Source organism: Phialemonium atrogriseum, assembly GCF_030411735.1.
Source record: "Phialemonium atrogriseum strain 8032-3 unplaced genomic scaffold QBC33scaffold_31, whole genome shotgun sequence".
Taxonomy (NCBI): Eukaryota; Fungi; Ascomycota; class Sordariomycetes; order Cephalothecales; family Cephalothecaceae; genus Phialemonium; species Phialemonium atrogriseum.
Genome location: NW_026848168.1, coordinates 76331 through 91143, shown reverse-complemented (window position 1 = coordinate 91143; position 14813 = coordinate 76331). Strand labels below are relative to the sequence as shown.

At 57.7% G+C, this 14813-nt stretch overlaps 6 protein-coding genes across 6 annotated transcripts; 4 read left to right on the top strand and 2 right to left on the bottom strand.

Annotated features, from left to right (window-relative positions):
* The first annotated feature begins 803 nt into the window (after positions 1–803).
* On the top strand, positions 804–2755 carry QBC33DRAFT_598294 (autophagy-related protein 17). The gene is made up of 2 exons (XM_060431962.1): positions 804–1503; positions 1585–2755. The coding sequence occupies exons 1-2, from the start codon at positions 976–978 to the stop codon at positions 2641–2643; spliced, it is 1587 nt and encodes a 528-aa protein (XP_060279662.1). The 5' UTR covers positions 804–975; the 3' UTR covers positions 2644–2755.
* A 792-nt stretch (positions 2756–3547) lies between these two features.
* QBC33DRAFT_459309 (major facilitator superfamily transporter multidrug resistance) lies at positions 3548–5461 on the top strand (the record flags this gene model as incomplete). The annotated part of the gene is made up of 4 exons (XM_060424921.1): positions 3548–3721; positions 3795–4334; positions 4394–4481; positions 4545–5461. 4 exons carry the CDS (start codon positions 3548–3550, stop codon positions 5459–5461), a joined length of 1719 nt encoding a protein of 572 aa, XP_060279661.1.
* Positions 5462–5982: 521 nt separating this feature from the next.
* On the top strand, positions 5983–7245 carry QBC33DRAFT_562779 (uncharacterized protein; the record flags this gene model as incomplete). The annotated part of the gene is made up of 1 exon (XM_060430234.1): positions 5983–7245. The coding sequence occupies one exon, from the start codon at positions 5983–5985 to the stop codon at positions 7243–7245; it is 1263 nt and encodes a 420-aa protein (XP_060279660.1).
* Positions 7246–8652: 1407 nt separating this feature from the next.
* QBC33DRAFT_549708 (putative serine threonine-protein kinase) lies at positions 8653–10982 on the bottom strand. The gene is made up of 2 exons (XM_060428991.1): positions 9263–10982; positions 8653–9182 (listed from the first exon to the last, which is right to left on the bottom strand). Exons 1-2 carry the CDS (start codon positions 10874–10876, stop codon positions 9075–9077), a joined length of 1722 nt encoding a protein of 573 aa, XP_060279659.1. The 5' UTR covers positions 10877–10982; the 3' UTR covers positions 8653–9074.
* Positions 10983–11526: 544 nt separating this feature from the next.
* QBC33DRAFT_459386 (uncharacterized protein) lies at positions 11527–12546 on the bottom strand (the record flags this gene model as incomplete). The annotated part of the gene is made up of 3 exons (XM_060424926.1): positions 11527–11627; positions 11684–12119; positions 12211–12546. The coding sequence occupies 3 exons, from the start codon at positions 12544–12546 to the stop codon at positions 11527–11529; spliced, it is 873 nt and encodes a 290-aa protein (XP_060279658.1).
* Positions 12547–12938: 392 nt separating this feature from the next.
* On the top strand, positions 12939–14338 carry QBC33DRAFT_244579 (uncharacterized protein). The gene has a single exon (XM_060422940.1). It carries the CDS (start codon positions 13297–13299, stop codon positions 14179–14181), a length of 885 nt encoding a protein of 294 aa, XP_060279657.1. The 5' UTR covers positions 12939–13296; the 3' UTR covers positions 14182–14338.
* Positions 14339–14813: the final 475 nt, after the last annotated feature.

Here is a 14813-nt window from a genome sequence, read left to right as displayed (position 1 = left end):
CAACGCCCAGCCCAGCGCCTCCTGATGCAGACTCCCCACACTAGCCTCCATTCGTAGGTAGCGTTCGGAATACGGATCCAGCCCCAGTTGCTCCCCCTAGCCCCGGCCCCACCTCCCACTGCGTGGCCCCCAGACCCCGACGCGTCCCCCACACTTTTACCCCATTTCTTGCGAACCTGTTCGGTAGTCCGCTTCGGCTTCGTCACTGGGTCCCAAAATCTGTCGGTCGTCGAAAACGGACTGGCCCGGCCATGGCGGCGGCGCAGGGGCGCTAGACTGGACATGGAGAGGAGGGCGAAAATCCCCACCCGCTGGTGTAGTTTCGGCACATGGTCGAGTCGGACCTGGACTGGGCTGGCTCTGGGGGTCTGGATTCCTGGGACGCAGAGGTCCAAGTGCATACGTACGTGTATACTGCTACCTACGTAGGTCTCTGTCAACTCGTACACGTGCATCTAGCTTTCAGTTCACACGTGGCTGCCGCGAGGATAACAGCCTGGGCAGGGGGCATCGCTGCCAGAGGTGGCTTTTAGTGGTTGCTGTCATTTACTTATCGCTGGGCTAGATTGGCCCATATCAGACCAGAGACATTGAGGAGGTCATCAGCAAAACGCTGTTGTGCCTCCCCGTCGGAAACTCGGGCCAGAGCCCTGTATTGCTTGTTGCGAAGTTGTGGTGCAAAGTGGCTTTAGCTGGATGAAGCTTACCTAATCTAGTGTGGCGCGTGCGGCGGACCTTGATAGCTTTCCCGTCGGCTGGCGTTCATGCTGCCGGCTGGCGGTCGACGACCTCTGCAATGCGTTATCAGTCATGAAAGCTACATAATTCCTAGAAACAATACTGGATCAACTCTTTTCAACAAAGATGTAAACAAGATGTAACAACTGAAGTCCTGAGCTGCAGTCTTCTCTTGGAACCATCAAATCCCCATTCCTTCTGACCCGGAAGTCCCGCGCCAGCAACCTCCCACACAAAATGGCAAACTCCCCAAGCCCAGCCTCGTCATCGCGGCTGCCCCGGTCCCGGCCGGCCTCGATCGACGACCGAGCCCACAGCCCGACCTCCTCCTCCGACATCCCCGTCGAAGTCCTCGTGGAGCACCTCCTGGCCGCGAAGCGCTCTCTCTCCTCCATCACCCTCGTCCTCCGCGCCAACGACCTGACCACGCACGCCCGGCGCCTGCACGAGGAGGCCGTGGTGCTCTCGGCGCAGACGGCCTTCCTGCGGCGCGGCGTCGGCGAGCAGGTGCGCATCCTGCTGCGCCTGCGGCGGGGGATGGCGAGGGCGTACGAGGCCGGGCGGCGCGAGTTCCGCGGCCTGCTGCGCACCCTCGACGCCGCCGACGGCAGGCTCGAGGGCACCCTGGCGACGCTGCGGGGCACCGTCGTCGAGAGCATCTTCCGGCCCGAGGGCGAGGAGCCAAAGAGCCTGATCGACTTTGTCGACGAGAACAGCGTCGATCGCGTGCGGGACGCGCTGAAGGAGAGCGTTGCAGAGCTGCAGGTAAGCTGTTCTACGCCTGCCATTTATTTACATATTTTTCGTTTGCTTGTTTCATCAGTTTACTAATCTATCAATCGACAGGCCGCCGAGACATCCTTCGACGGCGATCTCCTCCGCTTCGACAACGACCTCCGAGCCCTGAACAAGGCCATGTCCCCCTCCGCGTCAGACCCCACCTCCGACACCCCCTCCGACCTGGCCGCCTACCAGCCGATACCGCACCTCCTCGCCTCGCTGACGACCCACTCGCACGCCATGGCCGAGCACCTCAGCTCCCTGACCCGACACTTCGACATGTGCGTGACCGCCGTGCGGGCCACCGAGGGCGGCGCCGCGCTCGCGCTCCGCAAGGCCGCCGACGAGGTGACGCACGCCGACGGCGGCGGGGAAGCGGTATCGATATCGGGCGTGATGGCGGAGCGGGAGACCCGCGGCGGCCTGGGCTCGTCGGACGCGGACCTGGACCCGCGGGAGCGCGCCGAGGTGGCGCAGGTGGTGGTGCAGGACGCGCCCGAGGTGGACGAGGTGGTGGCGGAGCTGGAGGCGGCGGTGCGGCGGGTCGAGGCGGACTTCTGCGCGCTTCGGGGTCGGGCGGACCGCGTGCGGGCGGCGCATTCGCGGACGGCGGCGGCGTTCCGCGCGCTCGACGACGTCGGGTCCCGCCTGCGCGGGTACGCGGCCGCCGAGGCGGAGCACGCGCAGCGCAGGGAGGCGGAGAGGGGGGCCGTGGCGGGGGCGCTGGGGGAGATGGAGCAGCTGAGGTTGTTTTACGAGGGGTATGTGGGTGCGTATGAGAGCCTCACGCTCGAGGTCGAGAGGCGCCGGTTGGTGGAGGAGAAGATAAGGGGGATACTGCGCAAGGCGAGGGATGGCGTGCATAGGCTCGTCGAGGCGGACCGGAGGGAGAGGGAGGTCTTCCGACAGGAGATCGGCGACTTCCTGCCTACGGATTTGTGGGTTGGTATGGATGGCCCGCTTCAGAGGTGGGATCTCGTCCCTGTGGACGATGCTGCCGAGGCCGGAGGCTCCAAGCCTGGCCTGGGGGATGACCCGGGCTTAGACCGGAGGGGCGAGGCCGATACTGCGAGAGAGAGGTTTGGGAGGGGTAAGGGCAAGGGCAAGGGTGTCGAGTCGAGGTGATTAATTTTGTTGCACCTCGAGATCTGTGTTGGATACTGGCGTTGGTTGGTTCTCTCCTTTTGTCCCTCCTCTCCCTCTCGCGTTCGGTCCATACCCTTCTCGGCCTGGAGTGTCGGCGTTTGTTTACAGTCGCACGCCGGTCTCGGTTTACTGCACGTCTGTCTACATTCGCCCCAAATGGGCTCTATTATATCGTGACGCCTTATTTCGTGGCACAAACTTGTCAGGTCAATGGAATGACCCAGACCCAGATGGATGGGATCGTGTGTATTGACAGCTCCCCACAAGTGCACCTGACGTCTCTAGTCTGTCCCCAAGGAAACAAGCGTGTCCTGTTGAAGAGCCGCATCAACGTGGTAAAACAGGTGCCAAGTGCCAAGCGCCAAGTGCCGCGGCATGCAGTCGGCAGTGTTGTCACTTCGCGCGATTCATTTCCTTCATTTGGGGCGCGAGATTCCAGCCAAAACGCGAACCTCGTAGATAATATTGCGCAATTACCTCCCTCCCTGTAAGGCTTGCATTTGCTTGCATACGGTTGCTTCTTTTTCCGTAATGCTTTGCATAACGACATGTGCACGGCCTGGGTGGGTATGGCAAAACTTCTCACGGAAGCAAACATAATTCGACGCTCGGAAGCTTTCCCCCCTCCTTATTCGCCAGAGGGTGGGGGCGGGGCGTGAGTGAGCACGCCAGGACATAGCGCCGTTAGGTATTATCTCCGTGCCGGCAACCACGGCACACAAGAGATGACTAGGCTTGATCCCGATGTTTCCGGTTTCTTTTTCTCTTTTCCTCCTTCTTTGCTGGAAATCAATTGTATATGTGTGTTGTTCCACGGTCTTGAGAGGATGCTGATGCGAAACACACAAATATGGAGGGAAAAGAAGATGTTTACGACACCGATATGGACGAAAAGACGAGCCATGCCGGCCTGAGGTCCAATTCCTCGACGGAGGGAGAGCCGGAGCATCTACAGGCCCCACACAGGAAGAGACTCGGCGCCGGGGAGCCAGACATTGACCATGACGAGATTGAGGCTATTATTCCCGGCCACGAACTCGATGTCGAGCTGGGAAAGGTGAGCGAGCGCGTCTTCTCCTCCTTAGGTGTGCCTACCTTACCGAGGTTGTCCATACCCGGCTCACAAGTAGCAGGGCATCAACCCCGACGAGCTCACCAGGATTGAGACGCGCGGCAGCGTCAAGAGCAAGGTCTCCCGCGTCCTCAGCGCCGTGAGCCGGCGGTCAAAGAAGGAGCGGATGCCCTTCCAGCCACTCCCGACGTCCAACCTGGATGAAGGCATCGTCGGCTGGGACGGCCAGGACGATCCGGATATGCCGTACAACTTCGCTCAACGCAAGAAGTGGCTGATCGTCGGCCTGCTAGCGGCCGCAACGCTGGTCACGCCGTTCGCGTCGTCCATCCTGTCGCCCGGCATTGCGGCCCTCGACAAGGACTTCGGCAACGAGAACACCACCCTCGGCGCCATGACCGTCAGCATCTTTCTGCTGGGCTACTGCGTCGGCCCGCTGTTCCTGGCTCCGCTATCCGAGATTTACGGCAGGAAACCGATTTTAGGCTTTGCGAACATGTTCTTCTGTGCCTGGCAAATCGGCTGTGCCTTGGCGCCCAACCTTGAGTCTCTGATTGTCTTCCGATTCTTCTCCGGGGTAGGGGGTGCGGGCTGTATAGTAAGTGACATTCTTTCTGAACCACATGTTTTGACCTCCATGTTAACCGACTCGGCAAGACTCTCGGGGCGGGAGTTATTAGCGACGTTTTCCGTACGGACGAGAGAGGTTTCGCCATGGGGATCTACACGCTGGGCCCCTTAATTGGTGAGTCTTAGCGGCTCTCCTGACCCGCACCAGGGAAAGCATCTAACAACTTGACCCCCTCAGGCCCTACCGTCGGACCGCTCATTGGGGGTTTCCTGGCGCAGACGATCGGGTGGCGGTGGGATTTCTGGATCGTGCTCATCGTGAGCGTGATCATCACCACCATGACGGAGGTGTTCAACTCGGAGACCAACCCCCGCGTCCTCATTGCGCGTAAGGTGCGTCGTCTGCAGCAGGAACTTGGCAGGGACGATTTGCGCAGCTGCTATGATCCCCCAAATGCGGAGAAGAGGAACTCGCGCATTCTCCTGAACGGCCTCATCCGGCCGACCAAGATGCTCTTCCTCTCCCCCTTGGTCTTCTCTCTATCGCTCTATATCGCCTTCACGTACGGTGTGCTCTACCTGCTGTTTACGACGATACCCGTCGTCTTCGAGACCCAGTACGGCTGGAGCGTGGGCATCACGGGGCTAGTCTACATCTCCCTCGGCGCAGGCAACCTGGCCGGGTGGGCTGTCGTCACGGCCACGTCGGACCGGGGCGTGGTCAAGCGGACAAAGGCGAACGGCGGGGTGTTCGAGCCCGAGATGCGGTTGCCCATCAGCATCTACTTTGGCTTCTTCCTACCCATCACCTTCTTCTGGTACGGCTGGTCGACCTACTACAAGACCCACTGGATCTCCCCTGTACTGAGTCTGTTCCCCTTTGCCTTCGGCCTCATCGGCCTCTTCCTCCCCATCCTGACTTACCTGGTGGACTGCTACCCGATGTACGCCGCGTCGGCGGTCGCTGCCAACACGGTGCTCCGGAGCCTTGTTGGGGCTCTGCTGCCGCTCGGTGGGCCTTCGATGTATCAGAACCTGGGGCTGGGATGGGGGAACTCTTTGTTGGGCTTCATCTGCGTGGCCATGATCCCGGTTCCCATGCTCATTTACAGGTTCGGAGCAAGATTGAGAAAAGCTGAGCGATTGGAACTGTAAAAGGTCCAAAGCCGCCCGATGTATGTATATAACGTTCTGAATATGGACTCCTTTGATATCCGTCATACTCGGTTATCGGCCGGCATCAAGCTCACACTTTAGTATGGATGCCGAACATGCTTCAACCTCGAGACTGGCCTCCTCCCCAAACCCGGGCATAGCCTCACCTGGTTCTGACACGAGAAGGAGGGCCCGGAAAAAGCTTCGAGGCCATACCTTATACGGTGCACCGGAAAACTCAGAATTGCCTTGCTCAACTCACGAAAACTTCCTGAACCTTCGGTTCCAATCCATTTTGGTTCACCCTCGGCAAACCCAAAATTTCTGTTTAAATAGGTAACGGATTGTGACATCCCTCCTTACACCCCCTTCCAAAGCCTTCCCACCCAAACTAGACCACACGCAACCGCAGTAGAGACCACACCCAGCCCCAAACCATGGGCCTTGAACCCATCGAGACAACGACGACGACGACGCGTGCCCCTTTTTGCAGCCTTAACATGGATACACTCTGCTGCATCATGGAGCACCTCAACTCCTACGAGGACCTAAGCTCGTTCATCCGAGTGACGCACGAGACATGGCACGCCTTCTGGGCCCGGCGACTAAGCATCCTCCTCTTCCTCGTCCCACGCATCGTGGGCGACCCCTACATTGGCAGAGCGATGGCCCTTCTCCGCGTGGCTGAGCTAACCAACGAGAACCCAGGATCCGTGACCCCCTTCAAGATCATGCACCACGCCGACCTCTACGAGAAAGGGGCCTTCCGGCCGCTGGCCGGCGACGAGGGCCTGCGGCTGCGTCGCCTGGACATGATGATGGACGGGGTCGTGGACCGCTACCGGGTCAGGGGGGACGCGGAAATCTCCAGGTGCAAGTCCCCCACGATGAGGGAATACGAGCAGAGTATCAAGAGGATGTTCTACCTGTTCGAGCTGTTCACGGTGGCGCTCCGCTTCCGGCCGGGATTCCCGCTCGTCTTCCACCACGACGAAGTGCGTAAGGGCACCGTCGTGATGGGGAGGCAGTGGAACGCGAACCCCCTGGGCAAGATCTACAACTACGTCTTTTACACGTACCGGGAGGTCCTGGACGGAGTCGACAGGCGCATCAGCAAGACGATCATAGACATGCAGTACGAAAACGTCCAAGGGAAGAGGCGTGTCAGCCACCACCACCATCATCAGCAGCAGCAGCGTCAGCGGCGGCAACCCCTTGCCATACTTGATCAGCAGCATCAGCAGCAGCAGCCCCCCAACGAACCTCACCCAGTGGATGACACGGAGCCCCTTGATGTACTTCAGCAGCAACAGCAGCTGCCCAACGAACCTCACCCAGCGGACGACACGGAGCCCCTTGATGTACTTCAGCAGCAGCAGCAGCCCCCTAACGTACCTCACCCAGCCGACGACGACACGGAGCCCCCGCCGCCCGAGCACTCGATCTTGCCCTCCTTCGAGCGCGAGACCTTCATCACGGTGCTGGTGGCCTTTGGGCTGGAGGCCATGCACGAGATCCTGTCGTGGGACGGCGATCGGGTACTGGCGTTCATACGCCACAACTACATGCCCATCATGGCCTGCATACACGACCTGATCCCGCCTCCCACTTTCCCGTGGCCGGCTGGCACCCACACGACAATGGTCAACGACCTGACGTGGCATGACCCGCCACTGACGTGGGGGCAGATCGCGCGGTTGAGGGCCAAGTTCGGGGTGCTGCGGTCGAGGGTGTGCGATAGCGTTACCATGCCTACTTCGGTGGCCATCCCTGTGGTGGGGTAATCCCATCTCTGTCCTCTTTTGAAGGGGGGGGGGTTGTCTGTTTTTGGGAGTCCAAATGACAGTGATGGCGACGGCGGCGGCTACGGCGAACATGACGGCGATGGCGACGCCAACAGCAGCGGCAACGGAGACAGCGATGGCATTCAATCCTATGACTCTCAATCAATTACAGAATTCTATAACCACCTAATTACATGGCACAAACACGTAACTTTACCCCTTATCTGCATGTGAGAACTGATTCAGATTCAGATTGAAAGCCCGGAAAAGGAGACGACGGCAACTGTAATGTTGGGTTGCTGTTGCGAGGGAATTTCAAAACCAGCAGTAGCACCGCACAGCCCTATCATGTCATAGCAATAGTAACAGTTGCCTAGCATTTAAAAATTTAACAAAAAGGGGGGGGAATTGAAAAAGGAGAGGGTGGGTATTGTGGATTAATTACTATGGGGTTTGTCTGCACTTGACTCCTCAACAGAAAAATCAGCAGAAATCCCTCATAGCTCATATTTACGCAAGTAAAACATCAACGGGTAAGATGGCCGAGCGGTCCAAGGCGCCACGTTAAGGTCTACAAAACCTTGAACACCAATTCCGTGGTCTCGAAAGGGGCGTGAGTTCGAATCTCACTCTTATCATAACTTTTTTTTGGCTCACCCTTTTCTGACTCATCACCTTTTTGGCTCATCACCTTTTTGCTCCTCGGCTATTTATGCCTAGGTAGGTAATGTGCATCATGCATGCACTACAGATGATTAAGCAGATGTCAACAATATCGTTTATACAATTTCCAAGCACTTAGAACTATTTGGAAGGGCCGATTCCAGGAGTAAATGCGAGGAACAGACGATACGATAAGAACGGTGCATGTCTCCTTGCACTGCCTTGACCTCTTTGTGCGAAAGCATAGGAAACCGAAAACCAGGTTGTCTCCCTACTGTTCTTCTGGGTTGCTAGTAGAGTCCCTGTGCTCCGCTTCCTGTCCTCTGAACTGACCCAACAGTCTTCATAAACCTGACAAGATCTAGTCAAGAGTCGAGAGGCTCTAGTAGTGTTGCCTGCAGCGACACTTCCACCCCTGAGAGGTCGAGGGATATAGTTTCCAAGCCTAATATTCGTTATTTGTTTGTTAGCCAGACACGTCATCGCATCATCACCTCAACATCTCGTGAGCAGGCACGAGGACATAAACTCAGCCACGTGAACTAACTGACGAAGACGTCAGACTGCTCGTTTCTAAACAGGAGGAGCCGCCCCACGCCATGCTGCAGAATCGAAGTATGCTACAGATGTTGATGCGTTACTTGAAGTTTGTTGACACAACAACTGCGATAAGGATATGCCTTCTGCACTCTAGAGTATCTTTTCCTTTCCTCTTTTCATCTCACGCGCTGGATCAAAAGTAGATGAAGGAACAGGGCCAGGGCCCTCTTATGAAGCTATATATGTGCTATACTTAAGATACACTAAGTGAGTAGGCTAGGTACCTATGAGTAACACACCACAAGATCCACGATGGGGCAAATAAACAAACGTGATACCAGCCGTCAGTGCTCTCTTTGGTCTTCACAGCAGAGCCCCCTGATACGGGGACTGCTCAGACCCGCTCGAACGAGACGGGCTCGAGGTTCAGCCACAGAGGCAAAACAACTAACGAAGCACCACCTCGCCGAGCGGCGATTTGCATTCATCATCCGGCGGCCTCCCACCCCGCAGAACAAGTAGGATGGAGGTTTCACTCATGTCAGGCACGGATAACGCCAGATAGGTGTCTCGTGTGCCTCAGCTTAAGGCATTCTCGGCCCGAAAGCGAAAGGAGAGGGGGGAATCTATTTCTTCTTCCTGGACGACGACGCGATCAGTTTCTTTTTGAGGTGTTTTGGCATCTTCTCCTTCCGCTTTTCCCGCTTCGCCTCCTTCACTGCGTGCTTGTGGCTCTGTGAGAAGGAAAACAAAGTTAGCAAGGGCACCGAATTGGAAAACGGGGGAGGCCGGATGGTTTGTTTCGATGTCTTACCCTCTTCTCATCCTTATCCTCAAAACGCTTCCCTCTCGGCGTACCCTTCTCGAATCTGCTCTCGTCATCCTCACTGCTGTCGTCACTGTCAAGCGGCGCCCCGTCGTCAGACGAATCCGAATCCTGGCTCCCCTCGCCCTTCTCCTCGCCGCCGTCCGCGTCTGCCTTGGGCAAGACGACCTGGTCCGCGAGCAGGTTGCGATAGACCAGCTCGTCGCCCCGCCCCGCATCGAGCTTCCGCGCGTCCTTCTCAATGTCGTACACCTGCTCCAGCGTCTGCGGGATGTACTGGTTCCTGAACACCTCGTTGTCGACCTCCAGCTCCGCGGCTGCCTGGTCGTCCTCGGCCGCGGCCGGCTGCGTCTCGTAGAGGTGCTCGACGGCGGCCGACAGACCGGGTTCCTCGACGGGCCCTTCGGGCGCGGTGATGAAGTTGAAGATGGCCCTGTCGGCTAGCGTGTCGACACCCTTGCGGCGGAAGAAGTCGCCGACGTTCTTGATATCCATCCGGAGGAATTCGAGCGAGCGTGGATGGTCGTGCTCGACGCTCTGGGAGACGTCGATGATGTAGAGCTGGTTGTCGTTGTACAGGATGTTGTACTCGCTCAAGTCAGCGTGCACCAGCCGGCAGACCTGGTACATCCTCCGCATGATGCCCAATAGCTGGACGTAGAGCTGGTGCCACTGCCTGTCGGCGCCGTCCCCGTTGATCTGGGCGTCCCGGAGCCGCGGGAAGGCCCATCCCCTCTTGTCTCCCAAGAGCTCCATCACCAGGACGTGCAGCTTGAGCTTGATGGGCTCGGGGCAGGCGATGCCGGCCATGTGCAAGCGCCTCAGGTTCCGGAACTCCTTCTCGGCCCAGAGCTTGACCATCTTCCTGTTGTTGCCCTTCTCGGCACCCGCCTTGAACCTGTGCTCACCGGTGATGTAGCGCTCCCTGTCCTTGAAAACGAGGATCGACGTCTTGTACACCTTGATGGCCCTCTGGATGGGGGCGCCGCCGTCCTCGGGGTGCAGGACGGCGCCGTAGACGTTCGCCTCCTTGCCCGTGCTGATGGCGCCGTGAATCTCGCTGACGGCGCCGCGGTTGATCATCTGCAGCAGGATCATGCGAGTCCGCTGGTCCAGCACCAGCTCGGCCGTGGCGCGGTCCGCCTTGTCCTTCTCCCTGTCCTGGCCCTGCTTGACATTGTCGAGCCTGATCTTGGCGGCATGTCTCGACAGGGCGGAGATCTGGTCATCGACGCTGGAAAAGGTGTTTGCCGAGGGCTTCTGGGTGTTCGCACGGGGCAACGAAGCGAGGCCGTCGGCTCGGCTGTTGCTGTTGCTGTTAGGGGGGTTGAACTGGCGCTGGCGGTTGTATGTCTTGGTGAGATCGCCGGCCTGCGGGTCCCAGTCTTCGTCTTGGAAGTCGTCTTCGTCAAAGATGTCCTCGAGGTCATCCCCATCTTCGTTTTCGTCTACGAATTCGCCGTTCCGAGGGGTCGAATTTGCGAGCTCTCGAGGGAGGGGTTCTGTGGGGGCGTAACCCTGGTTGGGAGTGTAGACGTACGGCGGTTCATGGGGAGCTGCAGCAGCCGAGGCTGGGGTTGGGTCATCTTGAGTTGGAGCCATCGCATGGGTATCGAGCAAGCCAATTTTCCACTTCGGAACCAGAAAAATGGCAGATATTTGGGCAGAAGTAGACGTCGGGCTTTCAAAGCTGTCATCGCATTTTCGCCGAAATTTCGTGCCCTATCTTATCGCGATGGCGGGGCTTAGTTATGTAGAAGTGGGTCTGCTTGCCAATCACTGGAACAAAGTCATAATTACGGAGACCCGTACCTACTATGGAACAGTCATGTCATGCCTCTCCATGTTCCTTTTCCGCCTCCTAATGGATGAATACAATAGTGTTACTCTGCAAGAGTTATACAGCCAGCCCGGGTCCTCACGAGGTAATATCATCTCCAGGTCGCAGTCCGCTGAGAAAGTCTGACGTCTGGTCGGGTATCGCTACCATTACACCCCGGCTGTGACCCATATGCCTTGTTTGTTCCCACTTGATCCCAAGCCCGTCCTTCCCGAACCCCAAAAGCCCATTTTCTACTATACACGCTGGGGGATTCGCCAGCCTAACCACAAATGAAATCGCAAGATGCGGAGCACGAGGTGCGCTTTGAGGTATGCAGAACGTCAATAACGCTGTAATTTGCCGGGAACCCTGCCATGGCTGGCGGGTATGGCCGGAGGGTATTAACAGGACACGCCAAACCAAGCTAGATCTATGCAGCGAGGCTCTGCCGGGGCCTCTTCCGCGCGCTGGCTGAGGTAGGATGGAGCTTCTCGTTTCGTTCGCGTTTGAGTTTCTCGTCGAGGACACGGGCTGCGAACTGTCAGTCGCTCCAGCACCACAAGGGATAGCGAGGGGGAAATACGCACTGAGCACATCGTAACCGAATTGTGGGAACTCCAGGCAGAGGCTGCGGAATTCTTCCTCTGCCTCGGAGCGCAGCGTGTGGCTGCGGGTGGCCCAGAAGTTGGCGACTGGCGCGCGGATGGTGGTGTCCTGGGCAGAGGTGAACTCGTAGATGTAGCGAGCATATGCGATCTCGCCCTTGGCCGTCGAGTTGACACAGTGGATCTTGCTCGATGCCAGCGTCTTCAGGTTGGGGATGCTGAACTTCTCGGCCAGCGTGTATACGCGCGCATGCTTCAGGAGCTGGTCGCCCGTGTCGTCGACCTTGGGGAGAGCCGGGTCCGTCTCCAGAGTTCGTTGGCCAGGGACCTTCTTAGGGAAGTACTCGCCGGTGTAGAGGAATTCGAGGACGCAGCCGACGGCGTCGACATTTTCATTCGCAAGGTCGATGTGGCGAGGCTAGACGGAAGAAGACGGGGTTAGCCTGGAATCACTCGAAGAATGCGACAACTCGAGATGTGGGCAAGGCTTCGATCCGGGTATGAATTACGCTTCCGTCGTCGGCGAATTCGGCACAGGCCTCGGCGAAGAAGGGGCTTTGGGTAAGAAGCGCCTGGTGGGCAGTGAGGATAGTCTCGGCGTCGCTGCTCCCGACTATCAGAGTAACGACTGGGCTGGTCAGGTACTGCGCGAAGCTGACTCGCACTTCTGGAGTGTCGTCGGGTCCCACCTCAGCTAAGAGCAGTTCGGAGCCATTGGGATTGACATTGGCAATGGCGCTGGCGCTGGCGCCGGCACTGCCCTCCTCTGCCCCTTCGCCCATCTCGACATCGCCGCCCGGATTGGCGGGGGGATCAGCTGTGTCGTCTGTGAAGCTGTCGGCCATAATGATAGCGGTGAGAAAACAAATGTAACGGTCGCGCTAAAGAAATTGATCTGTTTCGAGGCTGGGAGGCTCCAAGACAAGAGAATGGAATAGGTGAATTGGGTTCACTGTGAGGACGTCGCATTTCCAAAACGTGGGGGAGAGCGACTCTGCGGCAGTGGATAGAATAGAATATCGCAAGGCTGGAAGAGCTTGGGCCAATTGACAGGGGTGTGAGCTACCAGGATATTAATTTTGTGGTGCCCGATTTTCCAGGCACAAGGGTCTCATGCAGGTCCAGGGGTAAAAAGCAGCAGCTCTTATCCGTATTTGTACAGACCCACAAATTGTTCTATATGCAGGCATTCCCGAAACTGGGGAAAGTGAACAACCTACTCTGTAGATATGGGCAACTGGACAAGATGCGGGATAGAATCCATGGTGAATCCATACAGGTACCTAGGTAGTTCAGTCAACGACTGCTGCTGAATGACGGGTTACCTCTAGATACGTACCTTAGGTACCTAGGTATCTTGGTACTTCCCATCCATCCATTGGTTCCATGGTTACTGGTTATTGTGAATTTCAGGACCACTTGTGCACGCCCGCAATCTTTTTCGTTTAGAGTTCAGCTGATCTGCGACACGTCTGTCTCCTCATTCTTGTTCGTTTGCACCACAATCTCTCTATACCCGGTTCCTATTCAATCATACAAACCTTAAATCTCAAATCGTAAATCCCCGAATCAAAGTCAAAGTCAAGCCTTTTGGCATGCCAGCCAGGAGCGTCGGTCCAGGCGCTCGGGATGCGAGCCGCCATGCCTCCCGTCAGGGACGGCCGCCCGATGTGACCCAGTCAGCGTCACCGCCGACAGGACCACTTATCTGGTTGGATGACTCGCACCAACTTGAAAGGTGGACTCATCAGACCGAATTACTCGCGAAGAGGCTCGGCTGCTCCGATGAGCTGCTCGGCGGTGCCTCAATGCCCACCGACCTCATTCCAAGAACCTTCACCGAGTACATGTTGAAGCACCGCATCGACACGGCGATGGCCATTATCACGACAACCATCCGATCCGCAGTTTACGCCTACGCCCGCGTTCTGGGCTACAGTGAAATCTGCGGCCGGAGCCCGACCAGCCTCTACTTCTTCGTTAGGAAGGCCGCCGCACGCCGCCATATCGCCGCCGAAGGCAACCTGGCCGACGAGGAGGCCGCCAGGGTCCTGAGCGAGTGGCAGATTGCGAAGCCCGAGTTCTACCCCACCACGGTGCGCTTCGAGGGCGCCATGCTGTGGCTGGAGTCCATCATCCGGAAGTGCCACGAGCGCGGCAACAAGAACATGGCCCATGCCGTCTCCATCATGGATAGGCTCGCCGAGCGGAAGACCCAAGAACGCCGGAAGAGGGCTGCCCCGGCTGACGAAGACAACAACCACGGCGCGCCCCCCACGCCCGCCACCAGCGCCACCCACACCTCCGCCGCCCCCAGCATCGACGGTGCTTCAATGAGCCCTGTTGAGAATAGCCCGGTCGAAGGCAGCTCGGTCGAGGGCAGCTCGGACCGTCCCTCGGCGAAGAGGCAGATGACGGACGAGTTGGTGAGGATCCGCGCGGGGCTCAAATCTGAGCCCGAAAGCCCACCGGCCCCGTGAGGGCCCGGTGGGTAGAAGATGTCCCTTTGGCGCCCTCTGTGCGCATCCTCAGACTTGAGGAAGGACGTCTTCTTATATTGAGTATAAATACTGTGTTACCCGAGTATCCGAGTGTTGAGCAACTCCACCCAGTTTATTCGACGTCTCTATCATGGGACATATTGGAGTACCCTTTGTTGGGTAAACATACTGAGAGCAGTGGTCGATCCTGCCTGCTATAAGGGCGGCAGGATAAAAGGTCGACACTGTGCCTTGTGGCGCCCGCCATCTGATGTGGCGATGGAGCCTGAGTTTGATACTGCCCGGATGTTAGATGTGTCAGTTCTGGAAGACAGAGAGACGGGTGTTGGATGTGTCACTCTGGAAGACAGGCATACAGACGGACAGGGGGACGGACAGGAAGCCGAGGAGGCAGCTGGCCTCGGGGGGTTTGTTGGTTGATGTGGAATGTGTACGATGGTGGGAAAAGATACACGCCGTTGGCGTACGGATCAACTGGCTCGCAGATTCGTGCAGCGAGAGGGCAGCTCGTCTGGCTCACAGGGCTGTGCCGCGAGAGGGCAGCTTGTGTACGTTGAAGTGGCTTGCAGATCCAAACAAAAAAAAAAAAAAAAAAAAAAAAAAGGGGAGTG